Below are 22,544 nucleotides of genomic sequence, written 5' to 3' on the forward strand. Positions count from 1 at the left end.
AAAGTACAAGCAATATAATAGCATTTCTTTGTCTCTGATCTTTAAAGAGAAGTTCCTCTTGCATCCTGAAAGAGGAAGCAAAGGTGTGGTGCTATTCATATACATATATGATTTTGATACTTAAGAAGGATCTGACTGCTAGAAATGAGGTAATGATTTATAATATTAATTTATATGTAGATTTGTGGATGACTCATCAGATAAGTGTCATCTCCCAAGAAAGCAAAAGAACTACAAATGAAATGCCTGCTGTACTGGAGAAAATACCTCCATTGCATTTGTGCAAGTATGTTGGACACCTGGTAACACACATATGTATTCCCATCCACACATGCTGCATCGCTCTCTGTGTCTCTCTCACACACACCCTTCTATTGACATATCTGTGACACCCAGAAAGCTGGCCTCATTTCCTGCATATTTCATATAGCTCTAAATGTACACAGAGCATACTATCAATGGCTATATTTTAAACCTGGCATGCTCACCTCTGCTTTCCTATCATATACGCCTGAGATATTAAATAGACCTAACCCAATAAATTACAAGCATGATGGGTTGCCCTCCTTTGGGATGAGCCTATAGTATTTCATAATATACCTTTGGGTCTGCACTCCAAGGGAGGTGGACACCTGAGTGCTTCTATCGTTCTGCATTGGGTGTGGCCCTGCCTGTGTGTGTGCTGGAGGAGGCTTAATAGCCTGGCTCAGCAAGACAGGGAGAAAGGGTGCCCAGGCTGGCAGAACAGGTGGGCTCAGTGGTATCTCAGTAAATCAGGTGGCATCCTAAGGGGGGGCAACCCATCACAACAAGTACACATGAATTCCATGTTATCTCAAACAGAACCAAATCATGGACCATCCATTCCACATGAGTCAGAGAGCCAAATCCTAAAAAAATGGAATAAAAATTGAGCAACAGAAGTTTACTCCAATGTAGCGAAGCAGAGACGGTGGAGTAAGCAGTCCTCAGCCCCATTACATGCCCCAGAGCCTTCTCATCAATGTAGCTGGGTCCAATTACTGCAAGAGCAGAGATGGCAGACATGGTCCAATGTAGGGTTTGACCCTGGTTGTTTTGTGCTAAGCATAATCCCAACAACCATGCCCTTTGAATGACCATTCTCCTGCCTCTGAGCTGCAGTGTATGAAGCATCACAGGGGCTACTTCTGTAGCATGGGCGTGGTGGGGGATTGGGACAAGGATCCCCTGGTACAGCAAAAATAGATTTGTTCCACTGTGTTTGGTCCTGACATGGCTATGGAAAGACAATGGGCATCCCACAATACACTTGAAGTGCTTCCTCCAGTCTAGTTTTAAATGTTAAAGAATAACAATAGGGAAGAGGGCACTGACCTCTTGAAAAATGGAAGGACTGAATAGGTTGGAAGTTAAATATGGCACATAAGTTTAAATTAGAATCATGCTTCCTTTTGTGTTAAACTGTGTTGTATCAGGGCAGGAGAAAGAATTGCTCCAATTTTCCTTTGTTTCTTGGATTACTCATCCTTTAATACATACAGGGTCTGATCCTGCTCCCATTATAAAATTACTGGAAATTTTGCTATTGAATTCAAAGGGAGCAGGCCTAGGCCCAGTGACATAGCTTGAGGGCTCTATATAACTGTATTAAGAATCACTATTAAAAAAAAGGACGTCCAAGTTTTATTGAAATGAAAGTTGGTATGTCTCCTTCCTCTGTCACATGGAATAGTCAGAGATTTCCTTTGGGTAGAAAATTACAAGGATCAGGGTATTTAGCCAACTGTATGACCCAATTGGCTGAATATCTGTAAGCATCCAATCCTAAAGCCCTAACTCAAGTAAACTAATCCACTGAAATAATGGGACTCATGCATGAATAAGAACTATAGGATCTGACCCCTGATGCTTTACAATAGCACAAGGACAATATATAAAAAATTCAGGAAGAAACATGACAAATACTTAAAAATTTTAATAGAACATTCCCTTTGGAAGTGAAGCCTTTTTTAGCCAAACCACAGAGTGATTTTATTTTAGTGACTCACACAAATGGATTCTGGATTACAGTTTTAAAACTGGATATTTTCTCCTCTACTTTAGGTTCAACTCACAACGTTTTAATAAAAAAAAATAGCAATAAGAATATGAGTCTGGGTTTATGTTCACCAACAGCCTTTAAATAGGGATTTTCTAAATCTGTAAAGCTTAGCAATTCTGAATAGTTGGACATTCATAATATATAATTCTGAACATACAACTCCCCCTAAAGAGAGGCTAGGCAAGGCTCATAAAACTATAAAAAGATACTTTGTCCCTTAGAACTGAGAACAGCTAATCATTAGCCATCCGTTTATAGTGTCTACCTGTTTAGTACATTATTTCAAAATTTTTCTTCATATGCACTAGCCATTATTTCTCCCACATGGATAATGAAACATATCCTCTACCCATCGGCAAAATTATTTTAGAGCCAAAAACATGTGGTGGTAGAAAAAAACCAAAGCTTGTATCCATTATCGTTGGGCATCTGGAATTGCACACTTTTTTTTTAAAGAATTTCCTTCTTTCCTACATGTGACAGTAAAATATGTACCCAAAAGCTACACAAGAGGAATAAATTAAAGAAAGCATTTCCAAAATATCATTTGCATTATATTATAGTATTCTTAAAAAAAAAAAAAAGTTGGGGGGCGTGTACTGATGTTTTGTAATACTTTACATTCTTTTGCCTTTTAACATCAATATGAAAACAAGGTGTATGATTGTCTGGTAATTTTCTAGTGAAAAAATATTCAAGAGCTACAGTGAAGCTATTTAAAGAATAGATATTCAACTCATGAGGCCAGATACTAGTATAAATATTAAAGTATATTCACACTGGCAGATTAATTATTTTTAGTTTCTGCTTTGAATTACCAAAATTATTTGGTTGATGCTTGATACTATCCCAACCACATTGTTATGGGACAGGAACAAAGTTCAATGGGACTTTTGCACCACTTTTTTTCATTCTACGAAAAGTGCAGCTTGCTGCATATAGGACGTTGAGTGTCACTAATGGAGTTAGAAAATTCAAAATGAAGACCTGATTCTGCATTGACCAGAGTTGTGGGAAACCACCTCCTCAAAAGAGGCATTTAGCACTTTACTGGATAAGCCTCTATATTTGCATAAAAATTGGAAGGCAATGGTAATTGTTTGGTACTCCCAAAAGGCTTGTCTGGGATCATTTTGGTAGCATTTTTCCCCCAATGTTCACTTCTGGATATCTCTTATGTGGAAATTCCAGATCCATAACTAGGAGCTTGTAAAGCTGACGTGCAGAAGGCTGGAGAGCAAGGTGGTGGGAAAACATTTTAGATTCTTTTGGGTTTAAACTGATCTTTATAGAACACAACAGTTTAATTGTGGAAAGCTTTTACTAGAAAATAATGGATATGAAAGAAAACAGAAGGCCATGGTTATAATTTTATGGAAAATACCAATTGTAACTATAAGGACACGTGAGTTTCCAACAGAAACTCACCTATAGCCTGTTTGAAATATCAAGTTACAGTCATCAGTAATCAATGAAAAATAAAGAACCAATGATCTCATGACCTCGCAATAGCACCAACATTTTCCATTGTGTTTGCTCTGTTACAAAGGGAAGCTATAGCATATAACGCATAATTTGCAGCGATCCAAATAGAGCTTTATTTAATTGATTAAATCAGAGAACTAGCCATCTCCATAAGTATCCTGGCCTCTCTGAAGGTCACTGGCAATGGGCCTCCCTCCATTATTTATGTATGGGTAGTTATTCAATAATATTTTCCTTCCTCTGCCCTGTTTAAAGCAGTTGTTATAGACAATAGGCCCAGCACACATGTTAAGGGACTGATCCAGTTCCCATTGAGGGCAATGGGAGCTGGATCAAGCCTTAAATGAGTAAAACAGAAAAAACAGGAAGAAAAAGTGTGCATGTGTGTGGGAGAACTAAGCACACCCCATTGCACACACAACTGAAGGCAGAATGGAGATAAAGCCTGAATGTTCATGTTGGCCAAACTTGGGGTCAATCTGGTATGCAAGGGAACAAAAGAGAGACTGTGAATCAACATGCCAGTAGGGGTGGGCAGAAGGAATGCCTGTTTGAGCAAGAAGCTGGGACTGCATGTCTTCATGGCATCAGGTAGCATTAAAGAATGTGTAGAAAGGTGAGGTTTTACAGTGACAATGGATCTGGTAGAGGCACTGATTTGTGCTGCCATATAACTTCTGAATTGTGAAAACTTTTGCAGTGGTTTGCATATACTCTGAAATCTGCCTTAACCCAAGGACCCACACACAAGGGACCAGCAAAAACTGGTTATTCAACAAAGGTGGCCTTCTAGTGAAGGTGGAGCACAAATTGAACTCAGTACATTTGGGGCTATTTTGGTATGGGGTTTTTTTTAGATAATATGTTGTTTAATTAAGATATTAAGGATACCAGTATAGGATTCACTGTACCTACTGTTGTTATCATTTCAGTCATGATTGAAGCCTTGTACAGGGTGCTATACAAACATACAAGACAACAAGAATCCTACAAATCTTGGAGTGGAATTTGTACATACTTTGGAAGGGACGGCATACAACCATAAATAATTTGGGGTGGATTTTTACCCATACATCAGGAGCAATCAATTACATTAAAAAGACTACAATCACATGATTACTTGTTATATTTACGTACAAAAACAATACCTAGTGCAGCCTCAGTTCAGCAAGGTATTTTAGAACATGCCTAAACTCTGTGTGTGTGTGTGTGTGTGTGTGTGTGTGTGTGTGTGTGTGTGTGTGTGTGTGTGTGTGTGTGTGTGTGTGTGTGTGTGTGTGAGAATCCTCACTGGACCTACCCATGTGCTTAAAGTTAGGCATGCGCTTAAGTATCTTGCTGACTTGGGCCCCCAATAGCTCTAATTTTCAATCTATTAATTAATAGCTTTTATCATGCACAAATCTGATACTACAGCAATGAAACCTCCCTTTTACCAGAAATGCTGGTTATTCCTACATTCCCTAGTATTTAAAACATGCTTATAAAATGCATCAGTCTCTACTTTAGATAAAACTGGGACCAGAACATTTGGGTTTTGATTGTTTTGTTTTGCAATAAGAGAGAGTAAAAAGGTGAGTAGAGTGCTAAGGAAAGCAGCAGCCACACTGTCGCATTCTACCTATTTCCCTTTACTAGAAGAACAGGACATGAGGGAGCTCAAAGGAGATCTGGGGGTCACATTTTCTATTTTAATTATATTTTGGATTTGTTGTAACATCCTTATGTTATACAACACACCTGGATCTATTCTACTCTAGATACACATGCATAAAGTCCCTTGGCACAAATGGAATTCATGAGCATGTGTTGAGAAAACTGTCCCCCCAAAACTGTAGGACTGTGAACAAGGTTATACATATATCTCAAGGTTCTGGTAACTTTTAGAAACCACTTTAACCACTTTCTCAAGGTTTATTGTGATATCAGCAAATCCCTCTCTCTGTATTTATAGCCTTGTAATTCACAATTATTCTGGGCCCATCAATGTTTTTGGCATCTGAGCATAGAACTGATGTTATTAGTTCATGTATTATGGTACTGTCCATGAATGCTAAACATATTCCAACACAGATTCCTGGAGTTCATTCATCAAATATTTTATACTACTGTTCTTTTAATGATTCATTTATCCTTAGTAATATTTGCATTCTGGAATGTGGTGTCTCTAGCCGACAGCACAATGCTCTGCTGAATTATCTTTTTCTTTCACAGCATAACAAAATAGAGCACAGTCAAACTGAAGATGGCCTTTAGTTCATTGTCAGAATAATACTGCTTACCAAGCATATCCAGACACATTTCTTTAAACCACATGCAATGCTCTGACTGCCAACGTGATCATAAAGTCATTAACCAGCATCTTAAAACGAGGGTGTGATACACATATTTAAATGTTCAGGAAAGCCAAATGTATGCTTTTGTAAAAGCATATTCCATTTCAGCTCCGGCTTATATCAATTCTGCAACATTGCACAGATGTGAGAATTCACCTTTATTTTTCATGAGCTACTAAAATACACTCCTTTTAAAATAATATACATTATCTATCACTAACAGAAGCTTTTTTTATGGTATTAAGTATTTGTCCTTCACAAAATAAGAGTCAGCTAGATAGAGATACAGGCTGAACAGTCACAATATTGAGGATTTATATTTACTAGCAAATTATCATTAGCAATAAAATGAAGGAGGAACTCATTTTACATAGTACAGCTTTCACTAAAGGAAGTAAATAAAGGTTATGCAAGAATGAAGCCATCCAGAAATTAGAATCTATGGCATTTTATATATTTTTAAACACACACACAATTCAGATTTAGCCATCTACTAGGTTAAACAAAACTATCAATTACTTCCATCTCCTGCAAACATCATCAAGCAAGCAATGACAAATATAATCCAATTAATTTAAAGAGATTATGAAGTCACAATACTAATAAAGGGAGTCTTAAGACTTCATTTAACAGGGCTAAATGCTCAGAGTCCACTGTTCTCTTGAGGGGTGTGTGTATATAATTCCCATTAACATTAATAAGAGCTATGCACACACTAAGGCAGATCTCTGCTCCTCACATCCAAGGGGGAGGCAGGTTTGCCAGCTGGCTACCACATAATCTATCATTGAGGAGTTGCAATTGGCAAAGTGAGGGGTCCCCCACCCATTTCTGCCCAAAGGCTAACACCAGTTAGCTAGTTCCTACTGGACTTTCCTCCTTCCAGTTGGACGAGTCGGGGGTCATGGGAAATGATTCAATTGTCGCATGCTTATCCAACCATAGAGAGATTCTTAGTTCTTTTCCTGCTTTTCTCACCTGCCACTCACTCACCTTTTCCTGCCTGCCCAAGCGAAGATGTGCTTAGCAAAGATGATGCTCAGCCCTTATGCACTGTCCTGGCATTCGCTGCTGACATTCGCATATGTATGATGGCTTTATAACATCACATGCTTGGTGTGTACCTCAAATTTCGTCCCCGTTTTCTCTCTCTTTAGGAGCAGACTGGCCCATAAAGTGGAGGCAAGGAGGAGACTAAAGAAAAAACAAATACTGGCAAGTGACCTCCTCAGGCTGCACATGAACAAGGGAGGCTTATGCTGCCAAGCATCCATGAAATAAGGTTATGCCCTCTACAAGAGACTGAAGACTGAACTCGTTTTACACAAGGAGCTTGGTTGATCCTTTCCTGAAATAGGAAATGGTGGTGCCCAGAGGAGGCAGAGAAAGAGGGGGTCAACCTCTTTTGACTGGTTGTTCAAGCTCCTATATGGAGCACCAGTTTTTCAGAGGAACGATAGTGTCTTGTGTGGAGACTATGGCAAGCATGTTGGGTTTAACTTTGAAGATCTAATTAGATCACCTTGCCATGGGCTAACAACCTGATATTGTTTATGTTTTCCACATTCAACGAGTCTCGATCATACGCTGTGGCAAGCCATCCATGACAGACCCCCTCAGTCCCTAATCTGTGATGAGCCACAGGTGAGAAGAAAAGCAAGTAAATGATTTCAATTCAAACTGTATCTTAGGAAACAATTAACAGTCCTTCAACAGCAGAGCAGAGCAGACAGAGGCTAGACACAAATGTTTTGAGAGATATGAAGATGATAGGCCACCCTGGCAAAATTGTACATATGTAAGCAAAAGACATTTAAAACCAATCTACTTTTCCTCACCAAAGGGCAGTGAAGTTCTCTGGGCACATGAGTAATTCATTTATAGCTCTTGATTCTGAAGAGCGACGTGGAGGTGAGGTTCTGAATAAGCTGTGTCTGGCTCTTCTCCTTACCCCCACAAAAGGAATTACATGATCTGGTAACAAAGTCATCAGAGGGCACATAAGAGCTTCAGCATTTTAGCAAGGCAGCATAGGTCACAATCTGGACTGATTTGTGAACTGTACTGAGACAGTTTCTTAACTTGATTAATAGAGGTTTGGAATCAAAGATGACGGCAAGACTCCAAGTTCTAGACTCTGGCAGAGCAGAATTACTACAGAGGAAAACAGTCAGGCAGAAAGAAAAAGATGTTAGCAGGGCCCAATCAACAACAATGCTACTTTAAAGGTCTTCATTTAGGGACGTTAGCAGTCAGCCACATTTGGTTATGTGATACAATGCAGGAAAAGGTGTCCCCTGGATCCATAAGGGCCAGCAGTTCCAAATGACAGCTAGAGAATCATAGAATCATAAGACTGGAAGAGACCTCGAGAGGTCATCTAGCCCATTCCCCTGCACTCATGGCAGGACTATGTATTATCTAGCCCATCCCTGACAGATGTTTGTCTAACCTGCTCTTAAAAATTTCCAATGATGGAGATTCCACAACCTCCCTAGGCAATTTATTCCAGCACTTAACCAACCTGACAGAAATTTTTCCTAATGTCCAACGTAAACTTCCCATTGCTGCAATTTAAGCCCATTGCTTCTTGTCCTATCCTCAGAGTTTAAGAAGAACAATTTTCTCCCTCCTCCTTGTAACAACCTTTTATGTACTTGAAAACTGTTATCATGTCCCCTCTGAGTCTTCTCTACCCCAGACTAAACAAACCCATTTTTTTCAATCTTCCCTTATAGGTCATGTTTTCCAGGCCTTTAATCATTTTTGTTGCTCTTCCCTGGACTTTCTCCAATTTGTCCACATCTTTCCTGAAATGTGGTGCCCAGAACTGGACAATACTCCAGAATTAGAGGAGAGAATGCTGATCACATCCCTGAATAGTACTAAGCAAAGGAAAGAGACACAAAACAGTAGAAGACCCAGTTTAATCCCTGAGGGATCCAGAAACAATATGGGCAGTGGTGACAACTGTGGTACTGGGCCCTGAGTAAGGACAAAGGTTCCCAGACAGAGAGTTTGGCTGAGGCACTGTGATGCCCTAGTTGTTATGCACAACCATTTGAACCCATCAGACAAGAGCAAAGCAAATCTCTTGAAAGCTCCTTAAGCACTGAGTGATCACTGATCACCAGAAACTGGATGGCTAGAAAGAAACCACCCTAAAAGCCCAAGAGAAACTCACACATTAAAATAGGTGAGATTCAAACCATACAAGTGCTGCATCAGAAGGCAGAACACAAGTTTTCAGTTACTGGAACAAAATCTCCTGGTTAGTAAGATTTAAATGCAAGATCCAGCAAAGACTATAAGGGAAAAAAAATCCTGGATAGCCAACGTATTCGGGCCCAGGGAAGATCAATCTTGGTGCTAAGAAATAAACAAAAATCAGACTAAAACCTGTCTAACACTTTTAAAGGGCCATGGTCACATAATAGCTGGCGTTTTTTTTTATTGTTTTATTGTAATACTTTCTTAAGAGTTTGAGAATTCTTGTAATGATTTGGAACTAATCCTGCTCTCATTGAAGTCAGTGGCAAAACTCTTACTGCTGGAGCAAACTGGCATTGTTTCAGGTTTACACTAATGTAACTGACAGTGCAATTTGGCCCCAGTGGGACGAGAATTTAACTTAATTGACTTCAATGGGACCAGAATTTGTCTCTTTGTCTTCTCCCACTTAGCAACGTTGATTTTCCCTAATGTTTGGAATGGACCTGAAATGAAAATGGCTGTACTCAACATTAACAAAGTGCCCTGTCATACTGATACGTAATTGAAAATGCTGACACAATGATAACTGATATCAGCACATTCAGAGAATAATGTTAGTTTACTGTTGCTGTAGGAATCAACACAGGAAAAACACACATCATTCCTGTAGGGTCTACAAAAAGAGTAGTTATTTGGTGTTTGGTTAAATTTCTTGGTGAAGAAATGGCAATTAAATAACAAGTCAAACTAGTTAGGATCCAGAGGATTTTATCCCCCAGTTTATAACATTGTTGAAGTAGGTCAAAGTGGGAGATTAGATCCAGACAATGTCTCTTTAATAAGGTAAGTTGTGTCATGTTAAAACTCTCTTCTCAATAACTTGTGACCACAAACAGAAAAGAGGTTCCAGACAAACCAATGATAACAGAATGGCTTCAGTAGCCAGCCCATGGCAACACCATAAGCTTCAAATGTAACAAATTGTGTGGTCCCGGGAGAAAAGAAGAAATTAACAGCACTTAAATCACCCAAACACTCCTTGGGCAACCAAAGTCACCCAGGAAATTGAAAGATCAGGTGGTCAAACATAACCTCCAGAAAACCCCATCAAAGTCCTCAGACTGTGGCTGAAGAAAGTTAGGAGGAGAAAACCAGCTGAGCAGATTGGGGAAAGGGAAAGCGAGGGGGAGAAAAGGACCACTAATGGAGAGCTAGGCAATCGTCTGAGAAAGGAAATAGTCACAGAGCTATTAAGATATGCCAACCCCAAGAATAGCACTGCCACTTGGCATTTCAGGGGCACCAAGGATTCTAAATAAATCAACAAATCTACAGATCCTGGTTAATCTTAACTTAAGAGTACAAAAATGCAGTTAATAAAATTGATCCAGTGGACACAAAAAAGAAATAAAGAACCCTGGAGGTTGCGAGGTTAAATCTGTGTACGGGTCTTGAATGCTGTGTGAACTCAGCAGCCATTGGGTTCAGTGGGAATTTCCTCAGTATCTTGCAGGATTGGGCCCTTGCTGTGTGACTTTGGTCAAGTTAACTGTCCATTTTGTGCCTTTAGAATCCCAATTTTAAAAAGGAGTAAAAGAACTAAATATTAGAAATTGTAGGTCAATTCCCTAGATATGACCAAAAAAGGCCTAACCTTCGAAGTAGCTCCATATAGCGATCACTAGAGTACTGTACATCAGCCTGCATCTATTGTTATTTATAAGGCAGTGGTGCTCAAAATGTGCTAGAAGCTGTAGAAACGCATATCAGGAGACAGTCCTCTTCCCAAAGAGCCATCTTTCTTTTATCAAACTCCTCAGAGCACCACAAACAAGCCAGGGTAATCACCCTTATCCACTGAAGAGTAGATGCATTGATAAGGCCAGCTAAAACAGTGTAATAAGAGATCACCTAGATCCCCAAGAGAGGACAAAATAAGGAGAGCTGGGACAGAGGTGGCAGCTGAGTATCAAAGGGAAAATGAAGTGATGTGGATGGGATGCTCACACAAGGTTAACCAAGATCAAGATGGTGATTGATAAGAATGAGAGAGACAGGAAACCATGGGGAAGACAGAGGAAAAAAACCTATACTGAATGGGAGACATTTAGCTGATCAGAAAATGAGCACAGTGAATAAAGTAAGAAGATTCAGAAGTCAAAAGAATGTGATAAAGGACGAACAAGAGAATTGATGTCAGTTCTAAAGTCATCAAGAACTAGAAGTTCAGATGTCCCGATAACCAAAATCAACTCATAATATTCACTGAGAGAAATCATAGCTGTTCTCCAGTTATTGGAAAGTGAAAGCATACGACCATGCCCTGGCCCTGCTCTCACCAGGACACAGACGCCAGGTGGAGCTGGGCACCACAGCAGTGCTCCATGCCACCCTGGCACTACTCAGATTCTGAGAACTCTGCATCCTCACCAAGACAGTTGCTCCATTCTTCTTTCCAAACCCATTGTGATGTGCTGAGGATGTTCAGAACTACCACATGTGGCAGTAAGAGAGCTCTCATGGAATTATGGCCACTCATTGGCCCAATGCAAATTAAAAGATAGGTCAGTAAAGGGCAAGGCGAGTGATTCACCACCATGCTACGCCAGCTTTAAGCCAGTGTAACTCCATGGTAATCAGACCCAAAGTGTTCACAAGAAAAGATTGTCAGAGAATTGACAGAAAATCAGAGGGGGAGAGGAAATCTGATATTGCCCCTTATAGTCCATCAACAGAGGGAAGGGCTGCTGAAAGATGAGCCTCACTTAAAGTAGTGGTCAATGCTCCTGGATTTTTAAAGGAACAGCAAGGATATTAATATTTTCCACATAAATATGTATTAACCTCAGGAATGTATTATCTACAGGCAGTGGAGTTTTATTATCTAAACTCAATTTAGCTTCCACATCACTATTTTGGAGTTCAAAGCCAAAGAGCCAAAATAATGGGCACCGGTTGCAGTAGAAACAGAACCTGATGACTCCTCCAAACAACGTCACTGGATGCAGACTTTAGGGGGTTCACAGTATGGCAACCTGAGTCGCAATTTTTGGCATAATAAAAAGCCAAATGCCGTGCATACAACCTTAATAACAGGTATGGGCCCAGATCCCACAGCTTTGTCCTGAAACACGTAAGAGATCCTAACTGATCTATTAGGCCAAGAAGGACAAAAGTCAATAAAGCCTCCCCTGAGTCAGCAGTCAAACCATCCCATCCCTACTCCCCAAAAATCTAAACACCCTGCAAGCTCCAATCAGCAACAGCAGAAGAGGTGAGAAAACAGGTCATTTCTCAACTAAAGACAGGCAGTGCCACAGTACTGTAGAACCCTAACCAATGGTGCCCTCGAGAACTAAATTCAGTCATTTCCCCCCTCAGTCTCGTGTCTCAATTTCAGCTCCGACTCCTTTATCTTTTATTTCTTTTTCCAAAGACACACTTAGAGATGAACCCATTCATAACTGCCTATCCACAGACAGTTTGTGGCAGCATAATTGACAATGAGTCTGCTGCAAAAATGAAAATGCTGTTTTAATAACCTGAGCCTAAAATACATTCTGTTGTATGCCTCAAAGGGTTTCAATAAAAAGTCAACCTGTACAGACATATTTTCTTGGCTTAAACAACAATCCAAAGCGTATAAATGTAGTCCAACTATAATGACATATTTATAGGCCAATAAAGTTTACATTGCAGCTTTCATACTTCACTTAAAGGAACTCTGTAAGAAGCAGTGTTACATAAAATAATTTGAATTTTTTTTTAACTATAGCCCAAGGAATACAAATTTGTAACTTACCCATGTTTAACTGATAGTGTTTACACTGCTTAATTGCTAAAAAAAAAAATATATATGTAAAATGAAGTGACTCCTCATCTGGCTATTTCCAACTGATTTACCAAATATGGGTATTGAAGTCCATTTATTACAAATAACCCCAAGCTCCTAAATAATTCTAAAGACAAAAATAAATAACTAGAAGCCATAGTGAATGATTTTGTCAGGCCAATTCTTCTGGAAAAATAGGTTCTCATGTTTATTATGAATAATACATTACTCAACTATTCTATTTTTATATACTGCATTGTTGTTATTCTCTATTTGTATCAACCTTTAAAATAAATAGTCAGAAAAATATAAATAGACCTAAGACATTAATTACTCACATTTGATGCTAACATATTTGTAAAAAAGAGAGAGAATGTATAAAATACACACCCTGAAAGGCAGGGATATAATTTTTGGAATCATATTTCAGGCTGAAAACTTAACCTCAGAAATATGAGATTTTTATATATTTAATGCACTTCCTAAGGAAAAGACCTACATAATTTAAAAGGGATGAAAACAATAAGTTTGTATAGAAATGTAATCTGTTTCTACAGAAATTACCTTTAAAACCTATTGAATTTAATAGAAAATTATACAGGTTTTTTGAGCCATCCTTTAGAATTCCTTAGCAGGGATATAATTTTCTATTAAATTTTAGAGGAAGGTCAAATATGTCCTATAGGAAAGTAATAATTTTTATTCAACTACATAGGGCTTTTTCATAAAGGAAATACACATTTCCACAAGGAAAATGGTTTCAGGCAATCACATTGTTTATCTAGGTACTGCCAACAAAAGAATCAGAAATTTGCTAGCCTACAACCAGCGTCAAATATTGGTATTGCTAGCAGAGTTCATGAATCATTGTCCTGACTAGTTCAGGCAAGGGTTTGTTTCTAAGAACTAGACTACAGACTATGTCCCCTAAAAACCAGTCTAACACTAGGAAACTGACCATCAGTTCGCTCCACATCATCTATAGAAAAGTTTTATAACACTGTTTTAAGACAAGAAAAACCTTGCCCACAGTGATTTGAAAGACCATGCTTGGAACCCTACTAACCATGATTACAACTAGCAAATTCCTAACCACAGTGTTCACTGTTTTGTTGGCATGATGCGGTGTTGGAAGAGTTCTATGGGCGTGTACTGTACGCTCACTAAAGGTGCTATTTTGACAAAACAGAAGTTACAGCACAGGCAGGTCAACAGCTCAAGGTTCCCTACTCTAAGTGAACTTATCTGCATTACAAATTTTATTGTGTTGACCTGACCTATGATTGCGATGAGTATATTTAGATGACATAATGCTCTCCATGAATGACCAGTCAGTGCAGGTCAGAGAAAATTTTGTCCAGCATCCTTTCAACTAATACTGATTAAATCCTGATCCCAGGTCAAACCAAATGGCAGGCTTAGGTCCCTGGTACTGCCAAACATAGCTGTTTCCTTAGCAAGAAAACCATAGTTCCTCCACATTATTTACTGAACAGGAAAACTACAGTAGAACCTCAGAGTTATGAACACTAGAGTTACGAACTGACTGGTCAACCACACACCTCATTTGGAACTGGAAGTATGCAATCAGGCAGCAGCAGAGACAAGGAAAGGAAAGGAAGAAAGACAGTACAGTACCGTGTTAAACAAACTACTGAAAAATAAAGTGAAAATTAATTTTTTGGGGGTCACGCTACAGAAATTGTTTCTGTGCTTGTTTCATTTAAATTAAGAGGTTAAAAGCAGCATTTTTCTTTTGCATAGTAAAGTTTCAAAGCTGTATTAAGCCAATGTTCAGTTGTAAACTTTAGAAAGAACCACCATGTTTTGTTCAGAGTTACGAACAACCTTCATTCCCGAGGTGTTCGTAACTCTGAGGTTCTACTGTACATTATTTAATCAATTTAATGTTAAAATTACATTTAAATAAACCAGGCAGTAACAGGTTTTCTCGTCTAACTTTCAGCAGTTGGACCCATTCTCAAAAGCAACATGCCCAATGGCTAAATGTTTTCTTGTGCCTGTGGGTTTCAAACAATCATAACCAGTCGCAGAGAGAAACTTTAAAAAAAAATTGAGTCAACTTTTTTTTTTGTATAGGCAGTGGCAAAGCAGCCTGAGTCATGAACTAAAAAAGCCACATGCAATGCTCTCATTGTTGGGTTTTCACAATTACATTGTTATAGTTCAGATACCGTATGCATTTTTAGTGTAACCCCTCTTTTTTAAGGTTTAACATGCAGCTCTGAACTGTGCGTGCTAGGTTTCAAGATAATTTTCTTTGGCTCTTGAGTCAATAATACTGGTCTTATAAACTCTGCACAAAAGATTTGTTTGTTTATTTGTCAAAAACAACAAGAGAACATTAAAACCTAAAATCTCTGCCTGAGAAGCATTCAGATTCTTTTGATACACCAAACAGATGCAAGGAAATGTACAAGGAAAAGGCCAATGTAATATGAGATTGTCTAATTACTGCATCTAGTTATAAAGAAGAAGAAACCACTAACAAAAGTTTTGCAAGTGTTTTACTGTAGATATTGATTAAAAATATCAACTTTCAATCATTATGAAACATCATCCTGACTAGCTGATGAAGTAAAGTAAGACTGACGAGACTGACCTCACCATTTGCTTATATGGGAAATGAGAGATTCAACGCTGTTGTAAGGTAAGTTCTACAAGGCAGATCCTCAGCTACTGTAGGTAGACATAGCTCCATTGCAGTCCAGGGAACTATGCTGCTTACACAATTGAGAACTTGGCCCACCCCCATTATCTTCAATTCATGAAGATGAGAAAAAAATTCTGCACATGGAATTGGCAGAGTATCAGCCTTAACTTTTGATTTCTTACCTTTCATCCATTTATGTGCTAATCTTGAAGCTATCTAAGCTTAGTTTAAAAAAAAAAAAAAAAGTACTACAGGAAATAAATTTCACTGAAACACATGTTGAAATATATTTTCCTGTCAGCAAATGTGCATGCCAATCTCCCAGTAAAGCTAATGGGGGGTAGACATGTTTACCAACAGAAGACCAGCTGCCTCAGACGTCATCCTACAGCCGTTGCATAAGAATGTGTCCCATTAAAGGAAATAGGAGTTGTATGTGCACAGCTTCTACAAAGTTGGTGGTTTTAGACCCAAATTCTGTACCCACTTAGGCTCCAATTCTGCAAGGTGATACATGTGGGCAGATCCTGAATCCACATCCCATTGATGTACTGAAGTCAAAGGAGAGCCAGGCAGTGCAGGAGACCATCTATGTGAACCAACTTGTAGGACTGAGACCTTATGTGCATATGAGGAGCAAGAAGCATCCCCATAACTGTAAATGTGATTGCAGAGATCCAAATCATTAGCCCGTGCAGCAGAAAAGCTGTCCACATGAGTTCCCGTGTCTCTCCATTTTTGCAGAGAGGGAAAAGTGAGAAAGAAAAGATCCAATGCACCATGAAACCAAGTGATGGTACAAATGGGTGTAAGTACGATTATTTAAAACATAGGCTGAATGTTACGATAAACTTTAAACTAAAATGTATTAGACTGTGGAACAGTGTCCCAAAGGGAGTTGTGAAACTCTCATTACTTAAGACAATTAACACTGTATTGGACAAAGACTGGAGAAGCACTAGTGATAGGCAACAACCCTACGTTGGCAAGAACATAGGGAGTATGATCTAACAGGTCTTTGACCTCTCTCTTTCATCTGTGATTCTAATTGCATAGAGAGAAGGCATCAGATTCAATCCCATATGATGTGTAGCATATACTTGACCCCAATGCCTACATAGTTTCTGTGGGAAGCCCTTGTAAATTACCTTTGCTTGCAGCTTCAGGATTTGAGCCTTAGTGCTTACAGTCTCAGAGTCAATGACAGTTTTGTCTGAATAAGCACTGCAGGATTGGGCTTGTTCCCCTTAGAAATACAGTCACAGGTAGGCAAACAGCAATTTTAGAAAAGGAAACAATATTTACCAAGATCAGCTTTTTCCTTTAGAATGTCTTTGAAGTTCAGGCCACTGTTGAGTGTGGACTGCCTGTATCTCATCAAGGCTTCCTTCTGCCCATTCTTGCCCAGTTCCATGGGTATGACTGGGTCAGCCCGGAGACCACACTTCCACTTGGAGAAGTCTGAATGTGCCCATTTTGCCAAGTCTTCAAGCTTCACAGTCACCTTCTCTGAAACGGCAATAACTTCATCCTGCAAGATGTAGTCAAACGAGAACAGAGCGTGTCATGTGTGGCTTATGATGAACGATAAGTCTGTAGCACTGCCTCTTTGACATGTTATTGGAAAAGTTTATCTTGCTCTTGGCAGATTACTTTTTCTGTGATACAGAATATCCAATAACTCAGGCAATTTGCATGCCATTTTAGTGTCACTGTTAGTTGTTTATTTGAAGCAAATATTTATGTGATAAAAAATATCCAAGAACATCAAGGCAGTAGTCCTAAAATGCATTTTAAATGTGGATTGCCAAAGTGCATTCTGTATATCCCAAAGGCTTGGATGAAAGCTTGCTTTTTAGGTGCAATTAACTGCAAATGTAAAAACTCATGGCTGGATGACTAATGGTTATAGCTAGTCCTCAAATAAATGGTCTAAGTAAATCTTAGATTCTTGGAACTCTGACTCACCAGAAAATTCCTGTGTTTATGGTACATTTTCCCTTGGCTTATACACAAATATTGAATTTAACTTTTGTCCTAAAAATTAAATAAAACTGTGATGTAATCCCAAAAGAAATACTGCATAAATGTTCTGCGTTTCCCACAGAAAGAAACTCACATATTCTCATGTTTCTTAAAACTTTTTCAAGAACAGAAAATAACTATTTTCCCCTCCTCTTAAGCATACATTCTATGAAAAAGCAATTTAACCTTAGTCTAGCCTGCTGAACATATACTTGAATTAAACATCTCTAATTGCTACATTTTTATCTTTCCAGGAAACAATCAACTCTTCTCAGTCATGATGAATAAGCAGAATGTTTTATAGCTGCCTACTGTAAGCAGGCTTAAGAAGGCTTCAGCAAAAGAAAAACCTAACCCCCAACTCCTACCAAGATAGACTTGAGATCTTTAAGTTAAATATTTGAAACAGTTGATGTTTTAACTTGAACTGACTTACACCACACATTTCTAGATAAAACATGGGTAGCACAGTCACTTAGAAAGAATTATGGTTAATATTTTTATTCTCCAAAATAAACACAACTATTTAGGAATAGAGAAAAATTCCTGCAGTTATTAAACAAATAGAAATGCATGGCTGGTTCTGTATTTTTTGCTTAACACATTCCTCAGGAAATAAAATACTGCTCAATAGTCAAAAAAATAAGAAGGGAGGGGAGTGGGTGGGAAGTGTGGGTAAGTTTTTTGATAAGTTACACGCAACATGAAACCTCCATAGCGGCTTTGGTAAAATGTAGATCTGATATTCCACTCTTCCTTGTATAACACAAAGATGTTTTATAAGCAGTCATCTTCTATTACTTTTAGTGCAATAACAAATATTTACTCAAAAATGAACCTCATACTTGTATGCTACGTAAATGTTAGCAATGGAATCTTTTCCTTTATCACTGTGCTGAATATGAACTTCCATTGAACAACAAACAATCAAGACAATGTTTTAACTTTCTGCTTATGACAAATGTTATTACTTTGCAAACAATGCTGCATACTACACCGTACATTTTCAATGGATGGTTTCACCCAATTTCATTACACCATCCACTTGAAATAAAAGATCTGTAGTTGCTATGCATTTTATAGCTATTACACGGTGATTATTAAATGTCAGAGTGAAAAAATTGAGTCTGCATGAAGACAGACAACAGCTTCTGGATGGGGTCTTCTGTATAGGATGTTGAATGGAATCATTAAGTATCACAATTTCTAATACTGAGTACTTAGAAACATTCTATTTAGCAGCATCTTTCATAGAAATCTGACTTCCAGATTAGTTATGTTTTTGGTTAAAGTGTTATTTTCAAAATAACTTTTATGGCCAAATGATTATGATTTCAATTACCAGTTTCTTCATATCCTTTCCAAGAATTGGTATGACTAACTTTGGCTAGCAAACAAAGTTAGCCAAGCAAACAATCTATTAACTAAAAGAAAAGTACAATCACTGTTACATCTTCAATGAATAAACCTGTTTGAGACTACAACCTTCACACACACAGTACATACAGAAACCATAAATCCAAGAATAGTGGTTGATAAACAACCCATGTGTTTTACTAACAATTCAGCAGCAAACCCACTTTGCAATATAGTTGTATGCCAGGATTTAGCTGGAAATTTGATAAGAAAGCAGAAAAATATGGAATATGTAAGAATCAGGAAACACAAAAGAGCACAAATTACGCCTTCACATTTAAAGTTGTGTGTGACAGCAAAATGATCACACACGAGCAACCAGGGGCGGCTCTATGTATTTTGCCATCCCAAGCACGGCAGTCAGGCAGCTTTTGGCGGCGCGCCTGCAGGAGGTCCACTGGTAACGTGGATTCGGTGGCATGCCTGCGGGAGGTCCGCCGGTCTCGTGCCTTTGGCATATCCGCCGTGAATAGCCACCAAAACTGTGGCACCAGCGGACCTCCCAAAGGCATGCTGCCAAAGGCTTGGTGCGCTGATGCCTGGAGTCACCCCTGCCAGCAACCATGACCACCAAAGTATTTTATGCTTAGTTTTGCCTACATCAGTGTGAATGGCTAGGAAAAGGATCTTTGAAAAAATTGTCATGTGATCATATTAGCAATTTGCAAAATGAGTATTATGACCACAAATATTGTTGTGGAAGCTAATGTAATACAAAAGGTACGCACAGAAAGGCACTTTGAATCAGATTAGCACATAAAACCAAGTATATGAATACAAACCATAACAAAAATTTAGCCGGTTACTGTGGTAACAGATGCAATGAAGGATGTCTCATTTTCTAAACATTTTATAGATGGGTGAGGAGGAGAAATAGATCAAAATGCAACTAAATACACTGGGTGGAATTTTCAAAATTACCTAAATGACTTATGAACAAAAATCTTTTGAAAGTCAGGGGGACTTATGCTCCTAAATCATTTAGCTTCTTTTGCCTATAAAATGATTGTTTGCGGCATTAACTATAAAATTTAGTGTGAGATTTTCAAAAATGGTCTGTGTTGGTCTAACTCTGCTCCCACCAAAGTCAATAGTAAACTGATTATGTTGGGAGTAGATTTAGACCAATGATGAATGCTTTTGGCATGAATTCAGGAAAGTTCCTTAAGTGCACATGTAATTTTAAACACTTAGGATGGGATTTTCAAAAATGACAATGGGAGAAAGGCACAAAAGTCCCACTGAAGTACCTCCAGGAGACTACTCACATACTTAAAGGTAAGCACGTATATAAGTATCTTTTTGAATCAGGACCTACATTGTGAATGTCATAGGCCAATAGCCAAGGCCATATCATCCCACAATAGAATCAGTAGAAAGGAGACAAAGCTCCTTGTTGAGTTTCCTCCAAATACTTACTTAGGGGACTGGTATCAAAGGGATTGCATCATGCTCCTGAATTTGTTGGGAACAAGAGATGACAATGGTTCAAAATTGCAGCCAATTGCATTGCAAGGCCCTGATTCTACAATCTCTATGAAGCAGAAACGCCCATTGCCTTCAAAACCTCTTCTGACTTCAGTAGGAGTTTTGTCTCAGGTTAAGGATACTGGAGTCAGAATTTGGTGGGGGCCTAGAGGAAAGCATGGCAGAAGTAGGCAGAATGGGTAGAATGCTTCTGGTGCCCAGATGTGTCAGAACACTAGCAGCCATTGGTAACCCCATCTAACAGATGTGACGTGATTGTTCCAGGAAAAGTCTCCTGGCGCTTGCCATTGTGTATAGGATGCTAGCCTTGCCGTGACTCCAACCTGCCCAAACACACCTCCTCTGACAATGCTAACGCCCTCACAACTACACTTGGGGATCTATGGATATAGCATTCTGAGTACCTCTGGTGAAGGACTGCTGGAAGTGGAGGGGCTACCCAGTGCATAGGCACTGGAGCAGCTATAATTTGTCCCGTTGTGTTATTAATACATAAATACTATCACCTGAATTCTGTCAAGCAACATTCTCATTGAACTCATCTGAGAGTTTTGAACGATTCTGGGTGGCAGAATTTGTCCCTGCACTAATCCAAACCAATGCAGACCTCCATGTTGCTACATTATCCAACAGCACATTAAACTGGAACACAACCCTTCAAGTGGGCTCATGAACCAAAATTTATGTTCAGGCACTCCCTGTCTTAGTGCATTCTTATTCACCAAGCAGTTAATCTTAAAGTAAACCAAGGGAAACAACATCTACAGCATTTCACTGACTTCATTGCAAATATTTTTATAGGGAAAAGGGTCATTTGTGGACAAATAATTATTTTGTTCAGTGCCCTGTTAGAATAAAGATATCCTGAGAAGTTTTTAGCAGGGGAAATGCAGATCCATATATGGATAATTTGGTCTTCTGATACTCTCAGTGTTTGAAGCCCTTCTCTGTTTGTCAAGAAACAAACAAACAAAAAAAGATAGGTAATTCTCCATTGGGACAGCAATGGGGTTACAAAGCACAATGGTTAAAAACAAATAAGCCTTGTCTACACTACAGCTATTCCCAATTCAACTGGCAGAGTTGTGCTGGCAGTGAGTTACAGATCTGACATTTACCACTGTAGAGAAATCCTGTTTTGTGATGGCGGCCTTCATGAGCATTGCAGAGTTTTCGAGTCCGCAGCCCTACATGCTGACGCAACAGCATCACCAGAGGTGTGACCTTTCCACGTGTATCTTACTGGGGGTATTAACTTCAAAGCCTATTTGTGGCCATAAAACAAAACACAAACACCCATCTTGACCATTAAAATATAAGGATAAGGAAACAGCTGGATCCAGTTTTGGTTTTGAATCCGACACTCTTGCAAGGAAAAAAAAAAGAAGATTCCTGGATTTTTTTCTCTTAAGTATTTAAAATAGCTTCTAAGACTCTGTTGCGCATTTAACCAATATTTTGCATTCTCTTGATGTATCATTTGTAGTGCCACCTTAGAAAAACAGTGCCTTGGGCAAACTTGTATTTTGGCACCCCTGGCTTCCACTGCCTCCCCAGGCTCCCTTCCCCATCATCCTTGGTCCCCACTGCTTCCCCCATCACCTTGGCCCCTGCTGCCTCCCCAGCCATCTCCTGATGGCCCTGGGCACCCACTGCAACCCCCATTGCTCCAAGTTCCCTTCTCTGGCCTTGCAATCGAGGCCTACCCTGCTCCTTGCCTCTTGACCCTGGCACCCTCTGAACCACAGTGCCTTGCACAGTTGCCCACATTACCCACCCATAAAGCCAGCCCAGACCATTTCTCATGAGAACATTCTATGAGGAAAATAAATTTTAATTAATTTTAAACTGAAAAATACAAAACCCTCTGTCTGTATATTTGAATGATTCCTTCCCAGTTTGGGATAATCTGACAAGACACACAGTGGGTGTTCAATGAGCAACACAGTAATATTTGCACAGCTAGTTAATGGCAAAAGATACCACGCTATT

General features: G+C 39.0%; 1 protein-coding gene across 1 annotated transcript in view; it reads right to left on the reverse strand.

The window, feature by feature from the left end:
- ARID5B (AT-rich interaction domain 5B) overlaps positions 1-22,544 on the reverse strand; it is a 145,137-nt gene that overhangs the window by 109,048 nt on the left and 13,545 nt on the right. The window contains exon 3 of the mRNA XM_030570593.1: positions 16,929-17,154. Within this exon, the coding sequence (XP_030426453.1) occupies positions 16,929-17,154 (226 nt within the window). The remainder of the gene's footprint in view (positions 1-16,928; positions 17,155-22,544) is intronic.

Source organism: Gopherus evgoodei, chromosome 7 (assembly GCF_007399415.2).
Source record: "Gopherus evgoodei ecotype Sinaloan lineage chromosome 7, rGopEvg1_v1.p, whole genome shotgun sequence".
Lineage (NCBI taxonomy): Eukaryota > Metazoa > Chordata > Testudines > Testudinidae > Gopherus > Gopherus evgoodei.